The sequence below is a fragment of the Panthera onca genome, chromosome C2 (genome assembly GCF_046562875.1).
Source record: "Panthera onca isolate mPanOnc1 chromosome C2, mPanOnc1 haplotype 2, whole genome shotgun sequence".
Classification (NCBI taxonomy): domain Eukaryota; kingdom Metazoa; phylum Chordata; class Mammalia; order Carnivora; family Felidae; genus Panthera; species Panthera onca.
The window spans coordinates 67883133-67911088 of record NC_138347.1 but is presented as its reverse complement, the minus strand read 5'-3'; the positions used below and the strand labels follow the sequence as shown (position 1 = coordinate 67911088).

The 27956-nt window shown below is 39.0% G+C and overlaps 1 protein-coding gene across 1 annotated transcript; it reads right to left on the bottom strand.

Moving 5' to 3' along the window:
- On the bottom strand, nt 1-27956 carry FAM162A (family with sequence similarity 162 member A). Its single transcript, XM_060639829.2, has 5 exons — nt 27768-27956; nt 9075-9197; nt 6601-6709; nt 3523-3631; nt 1-1106 (listed from the first exon to the last, which is right to left on the bottom strand). The coding sequence occupies exons 1-5, from the start codon at nt 27799-27801 to the stop codon at nt 1014-1016; spliced, it is 468 nt and encodes a 155-aa protein (XP_060495812.1). The 5' UTR covers nt 27802-27956; the 3' UTR covers nt 1-1013.

Genomic DNA, 27956 nt, shown 5'->3' with positions numbered 1-27956 from the left:
TCAGATCATGAAATTATATTTGGTGCATTACATTTTACTTAGTATTTTATTAAATCAAGTTCCAATACAGCTGCATATATTACTTTCTGTTACAATCCTCTAGAGACAACTAGCAGGTTGGGATGGCTGTGAGGACTTGTCATTCATGTCATCCATTAATACTATGAAACGTGAGAATATATGAAATACCAGCATCCATACCTAAATATGAGACAGCTGGCATTGCAAAGCGTAAATGAAATACATCCTGGATGCACATGCTTATCTTTCAACACTAATAAATAAGAATATGCATTTGGTAGATTTTCGTAATTGAGAAATTTAGTGTAAAGGCAAAAGGAAAAGGACCAATTGTGAACTCTAAGCCATGCAGCAGAAGAGGTGACTGCTGGCCCCAAAGCAACTTTATGGTGCTGGGATTTCAGAGTCCTCAGAAACTCATGACCAGACCATTCTCATCACCTTCCCAGGACCTTTTCCAAGACTGCTCTCCTACAAGCCTCTGTCAACATGCCTGAAGATGGCAGAGTGTGATCTAGCTGCTTCCCAGGGCTCTCAGAAGCACCATGATATTTGGGGAGGTTAGCTCTCCAAGATGCCCCTGGGCAGTATACTGAGCTGGCTTTCCTTATCCCTCTAGAAATGAGTACACATGAGCAAGAAATACAGAACTGGAAGCCATTTTGGCTTCTGTAGAGAAATCATTTTCGTAATGAAAATTAAAGTAAGATATGGCATCTCTCTAAAGAAGAGTTAATATTAAAGTTTAAATAACTTGCCCGATTTTTCTCCAAAAAGGTGAAAGGCTGCATTTAACCTGGATCAAAGCCACAAAAATATAGACAGGTCATTTTTTTAAGGAAATTTATTTGTACCACTACAGCAGAAATTTATGTCTGTGTAAACCATACTTTCATGAAACAGATCCTCATACCATATTCTTCTTAATAACAGGCTAATTGCTGCAACATTATTCCTGCATTTTCAAAAGCCAGCCAACATGGATACCTCTGCTACTCTGTTTTGGCCTTCATAGCTGCTTCCTCTCTCAGGCGAGCTTTCTTTTCTAAGTTCAGGCTTGTTAAAGACTCGTTTCTTCTGACAGCCTAAAGTGAAACAGATTTGAACAAGTGATTATTTGTGTGGGTTTGGGGAGGATGTCATTACCCTGCACTCATGTCAATAGATTAACTGTGACAGGGCATGCCCACAATGGTCTGCTGTGTGCACATTGGGCACAGACACATCCTCCCCATGCCTTCTGCTTCCTCTAACGCTTCACAGTACAGTAGCCCATCCAGTCAAGCATGAGAGAAATGCTGCACCTCTACCTTCTCTTTCTGGCATGTTTCTGTAAATCTAGCCTCTTCCCTTATAATTAATTCCCTTATCTTTTCCCTTTTTTCTCTCTTTAGTATTAATACCTTTTTGTTTCCATTTCTATCCTTTCTTTCCTTTCACTTTTTTTTGTTGCTACCATTTCTCCTATCCTAACTCATTTGTATATTTTCATACCCTTCAAACTCCTTACTCCTCTTTTACCAAAAATATTCAGCTTTGGAGATCCCAGACTTTACTAAATACTACGACTGATGACACTCACCAGTATCTATCCCACTACTCCAACCTGTGGGAGTAAACAGCAGTGGGGGAGAGGCAACCATTCTCTTCCCTTGTTTCCTTCCACGTGACCTATTACATGCCTGTGAAGCTTACATAAGCCGACCAGTTTCAGAAGTTTTATACCAAATAAGTGAAACTAGCACCCTATACATAAGGTAGAATTTTCTTCTGTGTAATTTCACATGTAAAGAATCAGGTATGGGAAGGGGTAGGAGAATGGGAATGGTACCTTGATGGTAAGGACAGAACATACAATGGCTAACTTCTCTCTTCTATATAGCATTAAGTCTAAAAGTTCTCCATTCTACAGTACCATTTACCAACTTTTAAGAAGTGGATAGTTCCATGTAAAACAAATGAAACGGCTGTCTGGTACATAAAGGAGAGAAAAGAAACTCTTAAAGTACATGGCGTATACCCTAGGATGACACTAGAGGAAATCCCAGGGGATAACTTGTTTCTAGAGTATTTAGACTCAGCTTACTATAATCAAGTATACAAAACCAATACAGACTTCTTAGAATTCCAGAAGCCCCTACGTCCTGTCCACATGCTTCTGCAGGTTTCAATCTGAGAACTAAGCATGAGAAGTCAAACAGGAAGTCAGAAGAAAAACTGAGGTGGGGCAGGAACAGAGATGTCTTGGAAAGAACTTCACCTAGTCCTGCACACTTGTCCCTCATGCTCCCATAAGGTCAGCCTAAATGGTCAGTATTTTCCATTCCAAGAGTCTGAAGAGAGCCAGATGTTCATTTCCTTTTACTCTGCACTCACTGGGGATAAGGAAGTCAGTTATCACTGGGTTGGCAGAAGAACCTTTTTAATATTTTATAATAGATATAAGACATCTCTTTCCACATGGAAGTTGTGATATATAAAATTAGACATAGTATTAAAATAAGGGTTTGACCAGTCCTGCTGCATATTAAAAAAAACATATTTTAATCACAAGATAGTACTATGAGTTTGGGAACTTGAAAAGTTGGCTCTACATTTTTATCCTGCCACTTATTAGCTATGTGACTTTGGGAAAGTGATTTAATAGCTCTGAGCTTCAGGTTTCTCTTTTATAAAGTATGGATACTAAGAGAAACCACTGCTTAGGTTCTCAGGGCATTGTGGTGATTCAGTGAGTTTAATAGTACCTGTGACATAATGAGGACTCAATAATTGGGAGCAATTTTACTATCAACCTCAATTAGACGGGTCTAGATTCAAACTGTGCTCTGCCATTCAGGAGATGGGCAAGTGAGAAAAGCTTTCTAAGCCACGTCTCCTCATCCATAAATAAGGTGCTAATAATAGTATCTATTCCACTGTGCTGTTCTGAGGTTCAAATGAAAGAACAGCCAAGTGCTTAGAAGACAGTGAATACTCAATTAATGATAGCTATTAATAATGATGTATGTTAAAACAGATTTCTGGACTTGAATACCTTTGTACCTGTTTAGGAGCTATGGTCCTTACACATATGGCCCAGTGTGGCTGAGCTTCAAGTAAAGAATGGTGACAAGAATGCTCACCAGGGTTAAGGCAGTTAGAGTGTGGATAAATAAGCCCATGTACCAGGAGTGCGTTATAGATATGTAGGTGTCATCATTAGATACAACAGTGTCATTTTTCTTGTTTCACAATTTTTTATGACATCTGTGATAACCACTTTTTTTTGTTTACTTCATGCAAAAATAATTCAGTCCTTCACTTTGCCAAAGTTAGGGTTTGCTATTTATCCCCAGACAGGATATCCCAGGTTTGTCCCTACTGTGTCTTATTTTGTTTCTTATCATTTCTTGTGTAGAAAGTAACCAACTCTTCGCAGAGACTAAATATGAGGGTCAACCCCTGATTTCCTCTAGATCCTTTGTAGAAAACAGAGACAGAGAAGAAGTCCACTCTCACCTTCTTGCCCTCAATAACCATCAAGATACATCCGGCCACTGTCAGGGCAATCATTACATAGCTGATCTTCACCCGGATCTTGTTCTTTGCAGCATCAAGCATCTCAAACCTAGTAATACAATGAGATCATGACAGACAGTTAACATTTCTCTTTCTGAAGTTGCTAGTAGGAAATAAGCTCTATGTCTGACAAGTCAAAAGTGGAGTGGTACCCATAAATATAAAAAAGATGTGAGACCTGGAAATCTTGTAGGATTTGGGGGAGGATGGGGAATTTTCATAACTCATTTTAAATTTACATATAAAATCCAACAAGATAGCACAAACTTAAAGAAAAAGAGAAAAAGTGTGAAGACAGAAAGTGGATCCAGGAACAAAGGGGGAAAAAAAAGGGGCAAAATGTATTAACCTATGCTTGCTATGCTCGTCCCCAATTTTGGCTTTCAAGTTTCACATTAGCAGCCAATGCTAAAAGTGAAACCGGAAGATATTTCTCCCTGGGGTTCTTAAGAAGATGCTATGTGATACAATGATTGTCTGAACAACATCCTGACAACAAATACTGCAATGAGCTTCATGAGTTTCATATGTTTCAACATGAATCACAATTCAGACAGAAAACAAACGTGGGAGAGAGTTAAACAATGTGCTCTTTATACCCAAGTTTTTGCTTTCTGCCTTGAACCAGGAACAGATTTAATAATCTAAATCTAATACTTCTAATACTTAGATTTAGAACCAGGAATAGATTCTAGACAATATGTGCAACAGAGAAAGATCCTTTAAGCAATGCTTCCTTAATGTTTACCTTTTAACTAATGTTTTGCTAAAATCGCATGACAGTGAACTTGAGACTGTGCTCTTTGGCAAGTACGTCTTTGAACCTGTCCACTGAATACAGACCCATGTGCCTTAACAGAACACTGAGGGTTGGATTATCATTCTTGTGTGAAAACTAAGATGCCTAACAAGGAAGAGTCTAAAGAGAAGGCCATTCCACCTTTGTGATTCTGTATGGAGGCAGTGAGTTGCAGTTCTATTACATGAGCCTGGTAGATACTCAGGGCAGCGTATGAAGAGTCTAAATGGGCCCCAGAGAGAGTAATGGCCTACTCAGTAGGGATGTAGATAGGAAGTGATTATCTCTAGATGATGGGATGGGAGTGCTAACTTCCTTCCTCTCTTTTTCCCCCCAGATTTTTAATACACATTACTTTTGAAATCAGGGGGAAAAAAATACTTTAAAAATGCTTGGAAGGAGGCACAGTGTCCAGGCATTGCAGGAGGCAGAACCCTGAAAGCATACACACTGTGATATAAGAGCTGGGACCCAGTGAGGTGGCAGTGTGAAGGGAGTTCTCTAGGCACTGAAACTGGGCCTGCAGGGCAGTGGGAGGAACCAGGGACAACTGCTAAGGACAGTGAATTGCTCTGTTAAGAGCATCTGAGAGCTCACCAACCACAAACTAAACTACCCATGCTGACAATATTTTATGTGAATTGGCATGGATATGCCAGTCTAAAGTGCTGCGATACTCATGAAAAGAAACATATTTTACTTTTCATTACAAGAATTTTTCATTCAAAATATTTTACATTAAAAGAGCAAAATGCATTTAAATAAGGCCATGAGGTTGCCCTCCCACAGAAGCAATCAGAGTGGGCAGTGCCTGTTCAGAACTACCAGCACAAGGATGAACTCTTGCTCAGGCCCAGGGAAGAGCATTCTATGGTGACTCACTAGGTAGTACTTTGGGTTTAAGGGGGATCTTGCAACCACCGGCAAGGCAGACTGAAGAAGGTGTTCCATGGCAAAGTCTACACAGCACCTATTAGGGCCATGGGTATACACCAGCTTGTTTTCTGCTGGAATATTCAGGAAGAAATTAAGACACAGGCAGGAACTTAACATCATTCTTATTTCCAACTTGCTCTTATTTCCCAGGAGAGTGCACTGTCATCTTATCTAAGAAGGACCAGGGCTTTCCTGCTGAAGTAATTTTAGTGAAAATAAGGTACTATTTAATTTGACAGACAGAAGTAGAACGGCTCTGTTAAAGCCATTGTAAACAAAAAGCAAGTAAGACTTCTCTTCCTGGGAAAAGATGCCCTGAATGAACTCAGATATTTTAAAATCATGCCTTGGAACCCGAAACCAGAAGTTCCAGGAATAGTTTCTTGCTAGAAGGGAACATCTAAGAGCTTTTTTCCCAACTCCCTATCAGTAAAGATGATGATGCCCCACAGGGGAGATGGCATCTACTTCTCACAATCTCTCTTGGCTGAGATGCAAACCAATCAGGGTCTTTAACATCAGGAGGCTGGAGCAGTGGTTCTCAACCAGGGTTTCGTTTTGTTTTGTTTTGTCCCCCCAGGGGACGTTTGGCAATGTCTGGAGACATTTTTCATTGTTACAACTAAGTGCCACTGGCATCTGGAGGATGACTGAGCAAGGATGCTGCTAAACATCCTATCGTGTACACAACAGCCTCCGACAACAAAGGATTATCTGGCCCAAAATGTTGATAGCACGGGGATTGAGAAACCCTGAGTCAGAGGAATCTATACTTATCTCCAGACTCTGAAAAAGTCCCAAGATCTCAGCCACAGCTGGGTTTAAGAAAGTTGGTGATAGGAAGCATGCTTTCCGGGATCCCAGAAAGAGAATATGTTGTTCTTAAATACTGTTATGCCTTTGGTTGAATACTTGGGTGGATTTTATAGAATATAATTATTGTCAGTGATACCTAACTGATATACCTAGATTAAAAAGCTGAAAACAGTGAACATCACTGCTTAGTCAGATTTCTGTAGCTAGGAGAGGAAATCAATCAGTTGACTTTTGACTACTTGACAGCTCTCCACTAGGTGCAACATAACATATCAATGAGAAGGCATGGATTTTCCAGCACTGTTTTTATTGCAGGTACTTGCCAAAGAGGAAACATTTACAGAAGTTAAGACTGTTCTAGGATTTGGCTGAAATGTTTTCAATAGGGACTCAAAGGAACTGTTTTTCCTTTGAAATGGATCAGTGAGAAATAAAAGCTGCTTACAACCCCTAAGTTCAGCACTCACGAGACAGTCTCTGGGATTTCATCTTCCTTTTTGAAGCGACCTGACCATATCAGGATCTTCCTCTCCCAATGTGTAGGTTTGTGTAATGGCACTCTGTGGCTGTAAGTGTCTATGAAAAAAACAAGACAAGACATCTTACTTATTTGAGGTTATGACTCTCAAATTTAGCAATTAAAAAGTGCTATTCGTGCTTTTTAGCTATCCACTAAACAGAACCGTTGAGGAACCTCAAGCGAATTAGAGCTTTGTTTGAATGGAATTTCTTAGGATGCCGCATTTGTCAAATGAGATTCAAAAATCTGTGAAGGCTGAGGTAAAATAAAAGCATTATTTCCTAGCAGTTGAAAGTTGAAAGAACACCATAAGCAAGTATATAAAGATAAAGATGAACTAAGAAGGGAACAATGAGAAGCTTATTTGACTTCAGTAGAAAAAGAACAAGGTTATAAGGTAAAATAAGATTATCAAAGATCCTGAATGCCAGGCTAAGCTTTTTAAACCTGATTTGGGAACTCTGAAGCAAAGAAGAAGTTAATGTTTTAAAAGATTAATCTGCATAATAGATGGAAGAGAGAAAGGAAGGATAGGATAGAGTGGGCAACAAGTCCAAACAGGACCTTGTAATACAACAGTGCGGTGATATGGTCTGAACTGGTTGGAACGGTGAGAAGAGAGACAAAAAAGTCAATCTGAAGATGACTGAAAGAATTTGGAGACTGATTAAGACAAGGAAGGAATCAAATAGCCTCAAATGTGAATGAGCAAGACAACAATAGTACTGTTAACCAAAATCAGGAGACTGAAAAGAACCAGTTAGGAAAGGAAAAAGCATGGATACCATTTTATATCTATCCATTGGGTCTAAATTTACAACATCTGAATAGGTTTCATGAATTAAGTCAAAAGCAGAGATAATCATCAGTGCAAAGGGAGAGCCAGTGAAGATGATTAAGACCCAAGAGACTGTCCAGGAGAAAGAGGCAGCAGACGAAAATGAAGTGGCCAAGGAGGCGGATGAATAAGAAAGGCACACAACCACAGACTGTAAGAGAAAGTCTTTCAAAAAAATAAATAAATAAAATAAAAGGAGAAGTCATTGAAGACAAGGAGCAGAAAAAGTTAGGGAATCACAAAATGCTAGGGTTAGAAGGGACCTTCAGAGATAATCTCATTTAACTTCCACGTGCTGCCTACATCTCTCACAGACAGACCATCTCCTTGACTGTTACCTACTCCTTCATACTCCTTCCCACTGCCACATCATCGTGCTGTGCCTCTCTCACTTAACCAGAAGGCAACAGCAAAGGGAACTGGGAAGTCACTAGGAAAAAAATCCATAAAGAACCAAAGGTGAGAAAAGAGGTTTAGAAGTATAGAAATGGTATTGCTGTAGTTTTATTTTTTAACTCTCCCAGCACTTGGCACAACTCTATAGTTGTTGTTTTTTTGCTTTCTTTCCATTGTAAGTACATTAAAGATAATTTGGAAAGTATAGATATAAAAGTAGAAGATAAAAACTATCCCTAATTCTCCTGTTGTAGCATAATCACTATATTTTTACTTTGGTAGTGTTTCCTAAGTCTTATCCCTGTGTGTGTATGTGTCATTTATATGTATATCATGATGTGCTTAAACACGATATAAAATTTTGTATCCTATTTGTTCATGGACATAATGACAAACATTTTCCATGCCAGTGCATGGTATTTACAAGCACCATTTCCAACAGCTGTACAATCTCATCAAGTACATCTAACATACATAATTAATCATTCCCAGATTATTTGACATTTAGATTTAGTTCTCATTTTCCTATTATAAAAATGGGAACATCTTTACACTCAGAGATTTTCCACATTTGGGGTTATTCCTGAGGATAGATACCCAGAAGTGAAACACCAGGTTGAAGGATATAAACATTTTTAAGCTCCTGATAACTATTCGTTGAGGATAGTTCTTTTCCATTCACCAAGACCTGCCTGACCCGACCGTACACCCATGAAGAAGGAACAAGCAAATAGCTTGTGGGACCCTACAGTTTATATATTATGCTCCTTGTTTCCACAGTAGTGACAGTGACAAGGGTTTGAGTTAAGAATAGGAGTACTGATGGCTGAAATTAATGCCCAAGCCAGAGGCTGGTGCTAGTTATATTGTATCCCAAACATTATTTCCTAATGTGGTTCATCTTTGGGGTTCCTAAAAGATAACTTCTAGATCACTATTTACTTTGGTGCATCCATTCTCCAACAAAAAGCTCCAATCTAATCCTGGAAATAAGAGATGAAAGTGACAAGTGAGGAAAAGGAAGAAAGCATTGCTACATGTGAGCCAATAATAGTACAATTTGGGAGGCCTCAACTATAGGACAGGGTATGACAACGCTGCGATGACTTGTCTTTTAGGTTGTTTTGATTCCAAGTTGTTCCATTCATCAGGAGCTTCCATAACTGGAAAAACGAATACATACTTACAGGGTGGAGCTTTTGGACTTTCTTGTGGTTTGGTGCAAAATCCATTTATTCTCTTCAAATCAGAGTTTCTGGTAAGTCTTAGAGATGAGGAAGCATCTCTTTCAAATAACCTAAAATAGCTTCCTAGAAAAAGACAGGAAAATGTTTCAGAGAAAGAAAATCTAATGGTGTCTCAAAATAGGAAATACCTACAAGGTTTATATTTCATTTATAAAAATTAACTCATTTAAAAAGTGAATATACTACTGTGCATGTAAGATACATATATTTAATTTTTTTAATGTTTACTTTTGAGAGAGAGAGAGAGAGAGAGAAAGTGTGAGTGGGGGAGGGGCAGAGAGGGAGGCAAGAATCCCAAGCAGGCTCAAGGCTCTGAGCTGTCAGCACAGAGCCTGATGTGGGGTTTGAACTCACAAACCGTGAGATCATGACCTGAGCTGAAATCGGATGCTTAACTGACTGAGCCACCCAGGCTCATACATATATATATATATGTATATATAAGATACATATATTTAAAGTGTGATCCTTGGTGCTGTTTTAAAATATACATGTTTTGCTCATCAGGAAATTAGCAATTTGTAATATAAACATTTTATCAGCTGTTTATAAAAGTACTTCTCACACGTATTTTGTCATAACAATGCTCCTGATGGAAATATTACATATTACAGCACTGGGTTATTTAGGTAAAGATTAGAACCTCTCACGAGTGATAAATCAAGATGCCAAATTGCCAATATGACTCTGGTATACTCTGGGTAGGGGGCTGCAATGTCCAGCAAGGGGCTCTAGAAAGCCTTGTTTTGCCTAAGCCATAATTCCCCAACTGGAAATCAACTTCAGGTATAGTAATTGTGTAAAGTTTTTAAACTATATATTAAAAAATGTATAAAGCTATATTATATATATAGCTAATTTTAAAATCTAAATTCTAAGCACACTTAGAGATCAGTACTATAAATCTCCATGCACTCACCACCCAGTGTCAACAATTATCAACACATGGCCAATAAATAGTTTCATCTGAACACCCCTCCCTACTTCCTACTGAATTATTTTAGAGCAAATCCTAAACATCCTATTAGTTCACCTATGAATACTTCAGTATGTATCTCACAACAGCAACTTTTCAAAATCATTATCCAGAATACCATTAGCTCAACTAAAAAATATTTCCTTGATCTTAGCATATTATGATCAAATATTATATTTCCCCAATGGGCTCATTTTTTTAATAGTTGATTTATTCTAAATAAGTGTACATTGAATATGCCTTATCATTTGTTGAAGAAACTACATCATTAATTCTATAGAATTTCCCTCATTTCAGATTTTGCTGATTGTATCCCCATGGTGTTGTTTAACATATTCTTCTAATTCTTTTTCCTCGTAAACAGATTTTTGAGGCTTCATCAGAGTTAAGTTAGAATTTTTAGGAATAATATGCCATAGGTGGTACTGTGTTCTTCCTACTGTATCTTATCAAGAGGCATACGTCAATTTTATTTTGTTAAGATTTATCAGTAGATGCTATCAGTCTGACTCATCCCTTATAAAGTTCTCCATCAATCTTTCATTTAATGTTTTTATCAGACATTGATGATTGTTACCTAGATCTATTGTTTCATTATAGAATATAAAATGGTAATATTCTACATGAACTACTGGATTATTCTAAGGTAAAAGTCCACAGGAAATGTGGAATGAATGCTTGATTCTTTCCATTTGCCAGTTTCAAACTGATGAACTGTTTTCCTTGCAGCCTCCACAGGCGACCTTTTGTTTAAAAATAACATAAGGAACGCTTGCATTTTAACACATTATGTACTCCAGCCCATTTCAGTCATTTTTCTTTTTGATGCTCAGATATTCCCATTTTTAGCCACTAGGGACCCTTCCAAATTGGCTCCTGAGTACTTTCAACATGTGCTCAGTAATCATTGATAGCTTCCCTACTTTCGGACATGATGCTCCAGATTTGTTTTGAATGCTTCCTGTCTCTGATTTAGGATCAGACATTCCTTCAGGGTGCTATGGTTTTTAAAGAGGAAGTATTACTGGGTTTGTCATTGTTTCCATGCCTTCTCAGTTAACAAAACTAGGAAATACATTCATTCCTAAAACAAATGTATGCCTAAGAATTTAGTTTTGGTTAGCCATTTTCACCTTTAGCCTTAGCATGAAATTTTTAAATCAATCATAATTAATCAGAATTCTTTTTTTTTTTTTTTAGTGTTTTTATTTATTTTTGAGAGACAGAGCATGAGCAGTGGAGGGGCAAAGAGAGAGGGAGACACAGAATCCGAAGCAGGCTCCAGGATCCGAGCTGTCAGCACAGAGCCTGACGTGGGGCTCGAACTCATGAACTGTGAGATCATGACCTGAGCTAAAGCCAGACGCTTAACCGACTGAGCCACCCAGGTGCCCCATAAATAAATCAGAATTCAAAGCAGAAAAAACCAGAAATACTTTTGATGAGTGAGAGAAGAAAGGGGAGTGATTCTGAGTATGGGGGTCATAGTACAAGAGAGACCGGGGCTGATAGGATTCAGAATCAGAAGACCCCTAGGGTCCTAGAACATGGAAAAAGGGGAGCACTATGAAGTACAATGGAACAGGGAAGAAAGTTGGAAAGACACCAGTGATAAATTTACTAGTATCCTGGCACTCTGTGATGCTCTGGGTGACAAAAAAAGTAATGCCTAAAACTTGTCTTTAATGCAACCAAAATGTTCCCTCACAGCTTTATGGATAAAAGCTCACAGGTAAGTTCAAGTAGTTTTTAAGATCTATTTGTTAGTAGACAGTCTGTCTGTACCTTTGTAGTTCCAAACTCCTACCTGGATGTCTTTGTAGCTTCAGAGTTGGAGCAATAAGGGGGAGGCAAGAGAGGGAATAGGAGTAAAATACTTTTTTTTTTCCCCCAAAGCTGACTAGAACCACGATTTATTTTTTTTCTCTTATGTTAAAAAAACTTTAAAAAGTTTATTATGTTTAAAAATCTTTAAAATTATTTTAATGTGTATTTATTTTTGAGAGAGAAAGAGACAGAGAAAGAGAGAGAGCACAAGCAGGGGAGAGGCAGAGAGAGAGGGAGACACAGAATCCAAAACAGCCTCCACGCTCTGAGCTGTCAGCATAGAGCCTGGCACGTGGCTCCAACCCACGACCTACGAGATCATGACCTGAGCCGAAGTTGGATGCTTAACTGACTGAGCCACCCAGACCGCCCCTATTTATTTATTTTTGAGAAAGAGAGAAAGATAGAGCAAGCTAGGGAAGGGCAGAGGGAGGGGGAGGGAGTCCCAAGCAGATTCCACACTGTCAGTGCAGAGCCTGACTCAGGGCTCAGACTCACAAACCGTGAAATCATGACCTTACCTGAGATCAACAGTTAAGCATCCAACTCTTGGTTCAGCTCAGGTCATGATCTTGTGATTTGTGAGAATGAGCCCTGCATCAGGCTCCACACTCACAGCATGGAGCCTGCTTGGGATTCTCTCCCTCTCTCTCTCCCCCAAAATAAATAAACATTAAAAAAAATAAATGTAACAATTTAAAAGATATTACTATAGACTTAAATGGGTATATGTTTATATTTGTGTAAAGATTTTTAAAATAACACTTGATACATAACTCCATTATCATAAAACTAATCCTTTTAAAGTGTACAGTATCATGGTTTTTAGCTTATTCACAAAGTTGTGTACTGATCACTACCATCTAATTCTAGAAAATTTTCATCATCCTAGAAAGAAATGCCAGATCCATTAAGTCACTCTGTTTCTTCCTCCTTCCAACCCTTGGAAACCACTAATCTACTTTCCATCTCTATGGATTTGCATATTCTGGAAATATGGAAAATTTTTGATGTTTTTTATAAATAGAATCATGTAATATGTGGCCTTTTATGAATGGCTTCTTTCACTCAGCATGTTTTCAAGGTTCATCATCCATGCTGTAGTATTTATTGTTTTTTTTGTTTGTTTGTTTGTTTTTGCGGACAAATTTTATTCCATTGTATGGATACCCTAGACTTTGTTTATAGTCAATGGACATTTAAGTGGTTTCTACTTTTTGGCTATTATGAAGAATGCTGACATGGAAAATTATGCACTTTTTTTTTTTTAAATTTTTTTAACGTTTATTTTTGAGACAGAGAGAGGCAGAGCATGAACAGGGGAGGGGCAGAAAGAGAGGGAGACACAGAATCCGAAACAGGCTCCAGGCTCTGAGCTGTCAGCACAGAGCCTGACGCGGGGCTCGAACTCATGGACTGTGAGATCATGACCTGAGCTGAAGTCGGACGCTTAACCGACCAAGCCACCCAGGCGCCCCAATTATGCACTTTTTGAACAAACATTTTCATTTCTTTGGGGCATATACTAAGGTGAAATTGCTGGGTCATACGGTAACTCTGTTTAATAGTTTGAGGAACTGTTTTCCAAGTGGTCACATTTTACATTTCCATCAGCAATGTTTGAGGGTTCCAATTTCTCCACCTCCTAGTCCACATTTGTTTTTTTTTTTTTTTAACGTTTATTTATTTTTGAGATAGAGAGAGACAGAGCATGAACGGGGGAGGGGCAGAGAGAGAGGGAGACACAGAATCGGAAGCAGGCTCCAGGCTCTAAGCCATCAGCCCAGAGCCCGATGCGGGGCTCGAACTCACGGACCGCGAGATCGTGACCTGAGCTGAAGTCGGACGCTTAAAAGACTGCGCCACCCACGCGCCCCCACATTTATGTTTTTTAATAAAAGCCATCTTAGTGGGTGTGAAGTGGCATCTCGTTGTGATTTTGATTTGTATTTCTCTACTGGGTAATGACGATGAGAATCTCTTTACTTGCTTGTTGGCTAGTTGTATATGTCCTTGGGGAAATGTTTATTCAGCTTCTTTGCTCATTTCTTAATTGGGTTGTATTTTTATTATTGAGTTGTGTTGTCTGATGTATGCCTTGCAAATATTTTCCTCCATTTCATGGGTTGTCTTTTCACCATCTTGATGATGTCTTTTTAATACAGAAGTTTCAAATTTTGATGAAGTCCAACTTATCCTTTTTTTTTTTCTTTTGTTGCTTGAGACTTTGGTGTCATATACAAGGTCACAAAAGCCTACTCCTACGCTGTTGTCTGAGAATGTTATCGTTTTAAGTTCTAACATTTAGGCCTGATCCATTTGGAGTTAATACAGGTATGCTGTGTGTGGAAGGGATCCAACTCCATTCTTTTGCAGGTGAATGAATATCCAGTTTTCCCAGCATCATTGGTTGAAAAAAGCATTCGTTCCCCTGTTGAATTATTTTGGCACAATATAGAAAAAATTGAGCATAAATGTGAGGGTTTATTAGTAGACTCTCAATTCAATTCCACTAATCTATATTCCCTTGTATTCTATCTATGTTCTGTGTTAGCTTAGTGGCCACCTAATCACTGAACAGACATCCTTAAATGACTGCCACCAAGAAGTTTGCCAGACTTTGCCAAAGGGCTCTGTGTGCCTGTTGCAGCATGCTCTAGGGTGGGTGAGGGAGAAACTGTTCCCACTGAATTAGCTGAGTTGGGTGAAAAAAAGGCAAGCCCAGTGAATGGGTGTTTCCAGGGAAGTTCCAGACAAGCCAAAAGTAACAATTCTCAGGGGTTGTGGATTTTAGGGCGCTCCAAATCCATTCTGCCTTCTTCAGTGCCTGCTAGAACTCCTGGTTTTCATTAGCTACTGTGATTGACAGGCTACTGGTTTTCAAGGCCACTGTGAAGCTGACAGGACAAAGGAAACTGTTAAAACTATTATAAAGCTTGCTATTCTTACCATGATTAAGTCATTTTTCTTGGATAAATACTACTCAGACTACCACAAGCCTCTGGTTATTTTCTAGAGTTCTGAAAAAGTTGATCTTAAGAATTTTTGGTGGTGTTTTCATAGTTTTTATATATAGGAGTGGATTTTCAGAGGTCCTCTTATGTACCAGAAATTGGGACCTATGTTTATGTAAAGATTTGTGGTTATTTGCTAATTTCTTTCATAAGGGTATGCATTTTTTCATTTTCTAATTATGTAATCCCAGAAGGCCTTGCCCAGGTCTGGGTAACCACCCCACCAGTGCCACCTAGTGGCAGTAAGTGTGCACCATAAGGAAAGTAGATAAATTACAGTATAATTGATTTCCACACCTTTCCTCATTTTAAATGTGGATAATGTAGTATTTACTGCAAATTGAAAAGCAAATGTGACAGCATTTGGCAAGATGCTTGAAATATAGCAGGCACTCTAAATTTTAAGGTTTTTTTTTTGAAGCACTACTTAAAACAATAATTTTCAAAACATTTCCATAGCACTTTTCAATTTTACCCCTAAAGTGGTCAGAATTTCTGACCATTTTATGCTAATTTTATGAATGAAAATATTCTATAAAACTTTTCAATAGTTTCTCATAGCTCTCGGGATTAAAACAAAATTACATAATGCTGTGATTCTCAAACCTCAGCGTGCACCAGAACTACCTGAATGGCTTGTTTAAACACAAAGCACTGGGGACACGTACCTTCAGTTTCCAAATCAACAGTTCTGGGGTGGAGGCTGGGAATCTGCATTTCTTACAAGTTCTTAGGTGAAGCTGCTACTGCTGATTTGAAACTACACTTTCAGGCCCACTGTGCTTGGGGTTTTAAAAATAAAAAAACTGTGCTAAAATATACATAATAAAAGTTTACCATTTTTACCACTTTTAAGTGTACAGTTCTGTGGCATTAAGTACATTCACACCGTTGTGTTACCATCACCAACATCCATCTCCAGGACTTTTTCATCTTCCCCAGAGGACCCCTTGTTTAACGTGACCTACAAGGCCCCATCTCACAGCATCCTGCCCCATTCCCTTCTGGAAGGCACTGAGACAGAGAGGAACAAGGTTAACTGGCAGTGAGCTACAAGGTCCACAGGAAACAAATTATTTCCTTAGGTATTGCTCTTCCCCATCCCTCTTAATTAGAACAGAGGCAGTTTAGCAGAATAGAAGACAAGGTAACTCTCAGCTTAGTTTGGGTAATGACGATAAGGCAAAAAATGATAACAGGTACACCTACTTACTACCAGTCAGATAAATCCATGTTTGGAGATACTCATTCAACAAATAATAACTGAGTACCTACTATGTATCAGGCATTGTTATAGACAACATATAAAAGAGGTAAAAAAAAAATCGATGCTAATAAAACTTGCATTCTACTAGAGAGAAAGTATATGCACATACACATATAAATACATTGTTAGACAATAAATGCCAAGAGAGAAAAAAATGAACACTGGGGACATGACATAAAGTGAGGTGTTTATGTGCTTGGAATGGAGTATGTGAGATTTTAGATAGACTACTAAGGTAAGCTCTCTTTGAGAATGCCACTTTTGAAGGAAGTAAGGGAGCTAGCTATGCAGATATCTAGTGGCAGGATATTCCAAACAGAAACAATTTAAGAGCAAAGGCCCTACAGTGGTTCTAGGAACCACAACGAGGAAGCCAGTGTGGCTGGAATGGAGTAAGGGGAGTAAGATTTGAAGTGGAGCTGGTGGTGAAAAATAGTCACTTGAAGGCATGAGAAGTTTACCTGGATCAGAAAATATCTGCCAGCTTTTTCTTACTACAACTTCATACTGGATGCCAGTAATTTTTACCTCTCTAAAGTATAAATGCTGTTCAAAACATATGCAAATATGATATTTTACACATTAGAAATAACAAATGTAAAAAAAATTAAAACTGAAATCACTAAAGAAAATTATGAAGTACTTAATGTGATTTTTTATTCTGCAATTACAAAAAACAAAAGCATAAAAAAGTTTTAGGATCATTAAGATGTCTTTTCTTCCTTTTCTGTCTCAAAGAGATAAAATATATTGCCCTACAGACATCCAAGCCAGAAATTTTCCATCCTCTGGTGAATTACAATTAAAAACAAACATACAAACCAAAAGAAAAATGGCCCTTTAACCCTCTGGTTGCACTTGCAGCCTGCCCCTGGCTGACCAGTTCTGCATCCCTGGGGCCCTAGCAGGAAGTCGAGATGAATCCTCCCTGCCGCCTCTGAGGATGTGACTGACAAATGGCTGGTTAACCTAGAGTGGAGGTTCTCAAACTTTAGTATGCATCAGAATCACCCAGAGGACTTATAACAGATTACTGGACCCCAGTTTCAGAGTTTTTGATTCAGTATGAGAGGTCTGAGAATTCCCATTTCTAACAATTTCCCAAGTGATGCTGCTACTGTTATTCTGGGGGCTCACAATTTGAAAACTAGTACCTCAGAGGTTTTACTAGGAGCTGGAAGCTATAGTTGGTCAGCTGGGATGAGGCTGGTTCAAGTACTGGCTTTTGCCTTGTTTTCCCCTCCTTTCCATAAAATGCCTTTCCAACCTCATGATAGACAGTGCAGAGAGGTAGGGATCCTTTTATCTCAGAATCTTTCAAGACACTCCTGGAGTGAATCATCAGTGATGTGACATTAGACATGATAAATGGAGGTTCAATGAATGCTGGGAGAGGAAGAGACTTTTAGAAGATATCTAATTTAGTGTCTTATAACCTGTATGAAAATCAGTTGCTAAGCGTGTTGCAAGTATGTTGCTAACTATGAAGTCTGCTAATCATCTGCTTAAAAATAAAATCATGGCATTTGTCAAAACCCATAAAACTATACATCACAAAGAGCTTTTAACATATGCAAATTTTAAAATATCAACCAGGATGTTGGGAGAATCCAAGGATGGAATTCAGGCTGTGACAAATGCGTCAAACTGTATTAGAAATGTATGACATGACCTAACTTCACAACCTTCAAGGTGGGGGAAAAAGAAGCTGACGTGAGTAACTTTGGAAAACACTGTTGTGGCTGGAAACTGTACCAAAGATAAAAAGAACTATACATAAACACTGTACTCTAGTTGGCAAATTTGTTTCTTACAGGAGCATGGATTAATAATCCTGAAACTACTTTACAAGTATAGTAGGATTGAACAAATAAGTAAATAAATGGTAGGTAATGGGGGTGCCTGGGTGGCTCAGTTGGTTAAGCATCTGACTTGATTTGGCTCAGGTCATGATCTCACCGTTTGTGAGTTTGAGCCCCGCATCGGGCTCAATGCTGATAACATGGAGCCTGCTTGGGATTCTCTCTCCTTCTCTCTCTGCCCCTCCCCCCTCACAATAAATAAACTTTATAAATAAGTAAGTAAATAAATGGTACATAATAAGAATCCAGAGAAAGAAATTCCAAAAGCAAGGGTAGAAGGCTAGAATGAATGTGGTGCTGGATCAGTCAGAGAATTCAGTATTAACTCCTACAGGTTTATACAGATATTTATTGAAGTATATAAATATATTTATATTTCACATATATTTTTATGTATATAGAGAGATGATAGACAAAAGATATAAACACAGGGGCACCTAGGTGGCTTAGTTGGTTGAACATTCAGCTCTTGATTTCAGCTGAGGTCATGATCTCATGGTTTGTGGGATCGAGCCCCGTGTTGGGCTCTGCACTGACAGCTTGGATTCTGCTTAGAATTCTCTCTCTCCCTCTCTCTCTGCCCCTCCCCCACTCAAGAATGCAGGCTCTCTCAAAATAAATAAACATTAAAAAAATCCTAAGTGTCTGTGTATACACATGGGTTACTATACATACATGTATTTCCTAGCTCTACCCGGTAGGAGGGCATAGAATCATTGATACTTCAGTAGGAACAAGCACACTCAGTGCCCAGATCTGGATTTCTAAATATCATTATCCAGTCAAAGGAACTAGGGCTCCTTGGAGAAGAATGGCTGACTCTAGGCTGGAATACCCTGCAGTGCCAGAAAATAAGGAAGTATTCAAAAAACACAAGGATGTTTTTGGATCGGGGCATGGAAAGGGACACAGGAGCTGATTGGATAGAACCTAACCTGGAATAATTTGAACAACAAAATAATGTAGTAATAGATTATATAACTTAAGGTATAAAATATATGCATCCATATGGATATAAAAAATAGCTGAATAAATTAATAAACAAGGGAGAAGGGACAAATCTTCCTTACAGAAAAATCCCAAATACATGTAGATATTCTTCCCTCTGGGATTCCTCTCTCCTTCTGGAAAAGTGTGAGTTGGACTTGGTGACTTGTTTCCAAAGAACAGAGAATGGGAAGGGAAAAACGGTAACTTTACAGGAAGAAACAAACTGGTCAAGGTTAAAATCATAAATCATGTGGATATCGTCTAATATGATGTAATAAAAAGGGCACTTGGCCTCTGCTAGTTATTCTTTCCTCAAACCCATAACCCTACTCTCACCCTAAGTGAGCATCAAACAAACCCAAATTGAGACATATTCTACAAAATACCTGACCAGTATTCTTCAAAACTATCAAGATCATGAAAACCAAAGAATGTGAAACTGTCACAGACCAGAAGAGACTAAGGAGACATTGACAACTATGTCATGTTGTGGCATCCTGGAACAGAAAATGGGACATCAATAGAATAGCTGGTGAGACCCGAATAAAGTCTGTCCTTTAGTTGATAGTAATACACCAATGCTAATTTCTTAGTTTTGACATATGTAGTATAGTTATGGAAGATGTTAAAATTAGGGGCAACTGGGTGAGAGGTATACAGAACTCCTGTACTATCTCTGCAACTTTTCTGTAAATTAAAATTATTCCAAAATAAAAATGTTTCTTAAAACATGGGTACTTGGGTATTAATTATATCTCGTTTTTACTCTATATGGGTTTTATGAATATTTTATATTTACTTGATATTTAATATTTTTAAAAGTAGCAAAAATTTGATGTTATCTCTATAAAAATGTCATTCTCACTTGCACTCCAATATGCTTTTGGAATGGGACAGAGAAAGAAAGGAATGGAGTAGGAAATGTGCCCAATTCAGGGTAGACTTAAAATGTGTAGATGAAGGTCATGTGACTAACGTACGCTGATGGAAATGAGATGAGAAAATTATACATGTTGGAATATATCTTGTCACACCTTGCTATTTTCAAGAATAGTTGACATCGCCTGGGAACTTGTTAGAATAAATGCAAATTCTCAGCTCCTACCCAGACCTACAGAATCTGAGTCAGTATTTTTTTTTTTTTTTTTTAAGAGAGAGAGAGAGAGAGAGAGAGAGCGAGCGAGCGTGTGTGCGTGCAGGCAGGGTAGAGGAGCAGAGACAGAAAGAGAGAGACAATCCCAAATCTCAAGCAGGCTTCACACTCAGCACAGAGCCTCAGGTGGGAGCCTGGTGTGATCCCACCACCCTAAGATCATGACCTCAGCCAAAATCAAGAGTCAGACGCTCAACTGTCTGAACCACCCAGGTGACCGTGGGAGCCTGCATTTTTAATGAGATATCCAAGCGATTCATATGAACATTAAATTTCAAGAAGCAAACAGATACCCACATTCATTCAACAGTTGATGAGTACTTACTGTGTGCCAAACACATGGAAATGAATACCACATATTCTAAAGTCTAAAACAGTACTATTTACTCAGCCTCAGCTAGGAGCTTCATAGTAGAACAAATTCACAGACCTCACCCCAAACCTTCAGAATCTCCTGGAGTATGGTCTAGAAAAATGTTTTAATAAGCCCTCTAAGTCATGCTTATGCATACTGAAGTTTAAGAAGCCATGCTCTACAAAAGTGAATTTCAAATTTTGCATACAACAATCACCAGAGTAGCTTTAAAAAAAAATGCAGAGCCATCCAATGAAATCCCAGTGTCTGGGAGCAGGACTCTGGCATCAATATTTTTTTAAATTCTCTATGTGATTCTAATGTGCTACCACGTTTGAGAATCGCTGTTCTTCAACACAATCAGCCAGAGTCCCTGTCAAGCACAGGTTACATGGATGACCAGGGCACCTCCAGAGCTTAATACCTAACTCTGGCAGAGTTCAAAATTCCTCTTTTCAACAACTAATTTGCTGAAAAGAAGCTCTGATTTACTTCTGACTTCTGCACATCAGTAATATGTAACTCATTACATCAAAAGTCTGGAATCCCTGTAGAGTTATATGCCCAGTTTTCAGATTTTACAAAAGTATGCGACATAGACTTCGGAATCTCCCTTCCAGGCTCCCATCGCTCACAAACCTACCTGCCTTCTTAATGAGGTCCATGCTGATGTTCTAGGGCTTGGAAGTGATGTCACGGGCCTAACTCATTCTGGCTCTGGATACTGTGCCTATCCATGCTCCCCCACAGTGAGAGTCCTTTTGTTTGCCAAACGCCCAAAAGGATTTGGGAAATAGGCAGAAAAGCTTTCAGCAGGAAAACAACAGTAACAATGGTGATTTTATACAGTAAATCTGAGTGCCGAATGCAGGACAGGCCAGGGGTGAGGAAAAAGTAGGGGCAAAGGAAGCAGGAGTAGGAAAACATAGATATGGGACCTTCCTTTTAGGTTATGTCACAACACTGTAGTTCAAGTCATTTGTGTGAAGAAATAAGACAGCTATACGTCCTAATGGAGAGTACCTAAGAGATGTGAAAAATACTAGGGAGGAAAAATGGCAAGAGAGATCGACATTATGAACTTTGGTGGGCTGACTAGAACCCTAGTCACCCTTTGTAACATTGCTTCTATGGGAAAAAAATTTTAGAGTTCAAAAATAGATTTATAAATAAGCCTTTGGAAATGGGCCAGTTTTTTTGTTTGTTTGTTTTTTGGTGTTTTTGAAACCTGGCCAGTTTTTAAGTGGGGAGAAAACTACAGGAAAAAACTCTTTACAATTCTATGTATCTGGTGGCTAAACTTTAGTGAGATGGGGCCATAATTTGGTATCCTCCCATCTACCCAGTAATGGCTATTTGAAACTCTCTTGGCCTTAGCTGTTGACCTAAATCCACTTTGTGACAGAAACAGATTCCCTACTTCTCCATCTGTTTTTTTGTCCTTCTCTGCAGGCCTATAAGAACACTAGGCCTTCCTTCACTCTAAACTAGTGAAGCATTCCATCTGTGATCCCTCTTACTGAGACATGTTGTGCCAAACTTATCTCACCACCTCTAGATTCTTCCCTCTGCCCTTTTCCTGCCAAATGTCTCCCTGCTTTAAAAGAAATAAACTTTAGAGAAGTAACACTTGCTCATTATAGAAAATTTGGAAGCTTAAAAAAAAAGTATGATGAAAAAATAAAAACACCTAAAATCACATCTTCCAGGGATAACAACTTGGTGTATTTCTTCCCAGGCATCTTCGTATGCTTATATATAACATATACAATTTTCATAATCAAATACTATATCTTGCATATGTCAAAACACTTTTCCAAGAGATTAATTAAAAAATACCTTTGGTGGCTATATAACATCCAACCCATGGATATAACCTGAATTCAATCATTCCGTTGGCCAGATTTGTTTCCCAATTTCACTATTACAAAAATGAGCAGTTTTCTACACAAATCTTTGATGGCATTTCTGATTATTTTCTTATGTAGAATCCTGGTAGTGCAGGGTTAGAGAATATGAACCCTTTTAAGACCAGAACAACTGCTTTCCAGAAAGGCAGAACTGATTTACACTTTACTGGTAGCTGATGAGAACTCTGGTCTCATTATACCACAGTGGCACTGAGGGTACACTATCTTAGACAAAACAATCACTTGTTCTCAACAGTTCCTATAAATAAAAAACTAATCTCCTTCCTTTCATAGTTCAAATGACTGAATAAGTGGCATGTATTTAATTTACCATCTTGGTCTCACCACCCACACATTTTACTATAATGTTTCTTCCCCCGCTCATTTTACTAAAATTGCTCTAACATTAGTGATTTCCCTCTGGTCCCATGAATGTTTTTAGAATCTCACCATTAGCTCATTTGATTCTATTCTTCCCATCTTTGTGGCCATTTGACTCTACTAATCTCAGCCTTCTACAAGACCTCTGACCCTTCTTACCTTATACTGTTATATTCTCTCCCTTCATCTCTGACCTCTATGATGTACCTTCTTTAATGTCCTCTTTACCACTTCCTATTACTTATACTATGTCAGGCCTCCAAGATTCGGTCTTTGCCTCTCTCCTGCATTTGTCTGTCTCAGGGAGGACTCCCTCCTTTGTCCCCTAGTCTTTGACTGAGAGATCCCACATTTACTTATAAGTCAATGTCACCTACCACTCAATAATTCATGACCATCTGCCACAGCAGTATCCCTTCTTAACTTTATTTCTGACAATGGCGCAACACTCCTACAGTCCTCCACACTCAAAAACTTTAGTTTTGGGGCGCCTGGGTGGCTCAGTTGATTGAGCAGACTTCAGCTTAGGTCATGATCTCACCATTTGTGAATTTGAGCCCCGCATCGGGCTTGCTGCTGTTAGCATGGAGGCTGCTTGGGATCCTCTGTCCTCCCTCCTTTCAAACAAACATTAAAAAAAAAATTATTAAACCCTCCCCCCCCACAAAACTTCAGTCTTCCTTAAATTATCCTGTTTCACAGAGCCATACTAATTTCTTCAAAACACCTCATATATATATAAATATATATATATATATATTCACTTATTTATTTTTTATCATTTTCATCATCACCTCACACATAGATTTCTGTAATATCTTCACAAGCAGTAGCTATTCACATATGTAGCAGCCAATGTAATTTTCCAAAAATGCTTCTTTGGGAACTTCCACATAAAGGCTTCCTTTCTGCCCAAATGCATGTAGTTCAAAACACTCAAAAGGCCATACCTTTTCTATTACTTCCTGACTGAACTCCAAGGTAATCCTTTCTTCTTACTACCCTTTGTCCTCCCACAACCTCTCCAGACTCATTACTGCTCCTATCTTTGCTCTTGTCTGTCTCCCGTTCGGTTTCAATGAGCCTTCAGTAGATAATCTTAACCTATACATCTGTTACTTTCTTAAAGCCAGTGGTATGCTGGGTCATGGGGGGAGGTCAGTGGAGAAAATCCCTGATTTGTAGTGTTTGCCAATAACCCTGACCACAGCAGATTTCAAGCTACCAATGTAACATGACTAACTGTGAAATTGGGAAGCAATGTGCACAAAACCAATAGGAACTGGCTCCATGACACCATGGCAGCACTTAAAATCTTTTCTGCAGTCTAGAACTTAATATATACTGTACTACATAAGCTCTCCAGATGTATTATATAGGTGTATTTGTTCATTGTAATAAACTGCAGCCCTACCAAGAGAGGGAGTCCACTCACTTTAGAGTTTTCAGAGTGTACAGGGCATATAATGTGTGCTCAATAAAAACCTGTTGGCAAGACCTGGAGTGTGTGATAAGCAAAGCCAAAGAGCACTAAAAATGGGCATGTATTCATTTAGGGTTGGCTAGCAAGAACAAACAAAATGAACAATGAAGGAGCAGAATGTACTGGAAATGAAATCAGAATGGGAGCCAGGAGATATTGGTTATGTCCCAGCTTTGCACCTGTATGACTTTTCTGGGGTCAACTCAGTTTCCTTCTGAGGCCTTAACTTTCCTCATCTGTAAAATTAGGGGGCTACACTTCATGACCTCTAAGTTATCTCTTGATTCTAATGCTGCAGAATGTCAGTTAAACTAACAAGGAGGCTCCATGGTCCACTGTATTGGTATAACAATAATGATAAAATCATTTTAAAATCTGCTGAAAAGTCAAAGAAGTGTAGGACAACAAAATTTTTCTGAAGGTGTGAAGAAACATTCTTGTAAGGCCATTCCATTCCTTTGACCTAATAATTATTCTGCAGAAATTAATAATTGTTAATTTTAAGTTTTTAATTTTTAAAAAAGCTAAAAATAATTATTCAAAGAATATCAATTGCCTGTCTACTATGAGCTGGACATTGATAAATGCTGAGGATTTAGTAAACACAATTTAGTCTTTACCGCCATGGAACCTACAGGAGTATGGTTCAGTAGTCATTTAGTTCCAAATCATTTTATCAGTGTCTTTTAACTTAAAGAGCACAGATTGCTCTAAGGAATGGATGCGAGATACAGATCCTCTCTTCCCCAAACAGGTATATAGTCATAAAAACATGAAGATAATTTCAGAGGTTCACAGGACCTCTCATCTGAGAAGGGGTCCAAGAACCACAAGTTAACAACTCTGACCTATATCTACAGCTACACCCACAAAATGACAAATTCAAGCTCATAAAAACCTATATTCTGTTTGCCAAGAAAGTACAGCAAAGATTTCCAACAGAAACATTTAAAAACAAAGGTCCATCGTTTAAAGGATTAAGCTTTGGTAATTTGAAATTTCACTCACCTAGAGTATCTTATTCCAAATAATATTCTGGATAAGTGAAGCATGCCTAGATTATGTTTCTATATGATATGCCATTCCTTTGGTTAAGGTTGTCTGATAAATCAGTCTTCTTACTGAAAATCCATTTGCACATGAATGTGTGCTTCCATTTCCCAAGTAAATCTGCATTTCATGACACTTCCATTTCACATTAAAGAGACCCAATTAGGGGCGCCCAGGTGGCTCAGTCTGACTCTTGATTTCAGTTCAGGTCATGATCTCCTGGTCATGAGATCAAGCCCCACGTTAGGGCGCCCGTGCTGAATGCAGAACCAGCTTGGGATTCTCTCTCCCCCTCTCTCTGACCCTGCCCTGCTTGCGCTCTCTCAAAATAAATGAACAAACATTAAAAAAAAAGAGAGAGAGATGGGGCACCTGGGTGGCTCAGTGGGTTGAGTGTATGACTTCGGCTCAGGTCATGATCTCACGGTTCATGAGTTCGAGTCCTGTGTCGGTCTCTGTGCTGACAGCTCAGAGCCTGGATCCTGTTTCAGATCCTGTGTCTCCCTCTCTCTCTGCCCCACCCCTGCTTGCACTCTGTCTCTCTGTCTCTCAAAAATGAATAAACGTTAAAAAAAAAAAAAAGAGAGAGGCCCAGTTAGTCATGACAAACACATATACAGCACACACATATCCTATATAAGCAGCTTGAATGAAGCAAAGAGCACAAGTTCCTGAATTAGAAGGCACTTACTCATCTCCCAGTTCTAACGTTTTATGGCTAAATGATCTTGGACAACTCGTTTAACCATCTGACCTATGTTTATTCACTTGTACATTGGAGAATGAATGATAAGACGTACCTAAGAAGGATACTATAAGAAATCAATCAAGTAAAATAATGTATGTCAGAGTATTTAGCTATAAAATGGGCACAAGTGGGTGAAAAGGCAGATCACTTAGAGACATTCAAAGACCCTTTGGAAAGAGTTCTTCATGTAACATTCTTAGTGGATCTATCTGGAATAAAGTAAGTTGTTCTTTTTAGCTCAAGGAATTTTGTTTTGATTGATTGCCCAATACTGAAGATCTTGAATATCAAAAGTCTGCAGAGAGGCTCTTGAATCTTTATAATGCATAAATATATCTTCAAGACAGGAAGATAAACTACTTATAAACCTTTAGTCTTAGTTCCTATGTAGTCAAAGTCACTTTAACTCAGCTATTTTAGTTTTTTTACAGAGTATTCTTTCACTTACCTTGTAACAGCTAACAGGTCAACAGGGTGTACACAAAAGATTTTAGGTAAATTAGCTCAATGAAGCTGAACAAATTAAGGAAATCAATCTCTTTTAGTGGAGGGAGTTTTTATTTTAAAAAAAGTGTATAATATTCTCTAGCTTGAGACATGTTTTCCAGTCCACTCTCCATTGGAACACAAAATAAGCTATAGAAAGGGTTTTTTTTGTTTTTTTCTTTTTTTTCATTTCTTCATTTACATTTGTAATGTACATTATTTCAATAGGCAAGTTTGGGGTGATTCTTCCTTTAAAATTTGAAATAGACAGCTTTTTAGTAATTTGCTACCAAGGAAAAAAAAATCAATCATCACATCTTACCAAAGCTCATAAAGGTGACCAAAAGTGGTTTGCCCTGGTGCCTGGAAAAGTGTCAAGAGGCAAACTTTCTGATTTCTCAGCCACTACTAAGCAAAGTAGTTCCCCAAGCTCTGGTAGTTCCCCAAGGAGACAAATTAAGCTCTGACTCCAAATACCCATTACACAAATGTCTACTAGAAAAATAAACTGCAGATTCTACATAACACTTTCCCCCAAGAAATCCAAAGTACTTCACTGTAGAACTGTTTAAAAGAAACGTATCTCCCATTTTAGAAAAACAATTACTATTATTCTGTGAAACCTTAAATCCCCTTTCTCATCAGACATTAAGTGGGTAGGAAACCGAGACTCGAGGTTTTCCTTGAGAGCAGAGAGAAACTCTTGAGATGGTGAGAGACTCAAGTAGAGTTATGGACGGGAGAGGTTAGGGTGGAAACCTGGATCAGTCAAGCAGATGGGGGGGGGGGGGTGTCTCTAGGGATGGCAGGTGCCTTAAGAACTGAGCTCAGAGGAGACAGGGGATGGGGCGGGGCGATAAAAGAACGGGGAGCAAGGGCTCTTTAAGTTAGTGGGAGCTGGGTGGACGGATGGCCAGGCACCAGGGTCACTCCTGGCCAACTCCAACTATCTGCTTAACAGTTGCTCTCTCAGCTTTTGCTCTCTCCCATCACTTTGGGTAGGATTCTGAGGAACTTGGGAGTACGTGATGAAGTCAAGCAGTTACCAGGCCTGGGGGAAGCTGCAGGATTCCTCAATCTCCAGCAGCCACGCTATCTTCCCAACCTCCCCCAGCCCGACCCGCGTCTCACCCGCCGCCCAGCGCAGGCTGCGCAGGCTCCCCATGGCCGCCTACTCCGCCGACCGGACTGCGCCTCGCAGGCGGTGACAGCGCGCGAGCCCGTTCAATGTCACCAAACTCCGCAACGGGAAAGGGGTGGGCGGTACTGGCGGACGGGACAGGTGGGACTGGTGGGAGGACCCAGCAGGCCGTGCGTGAC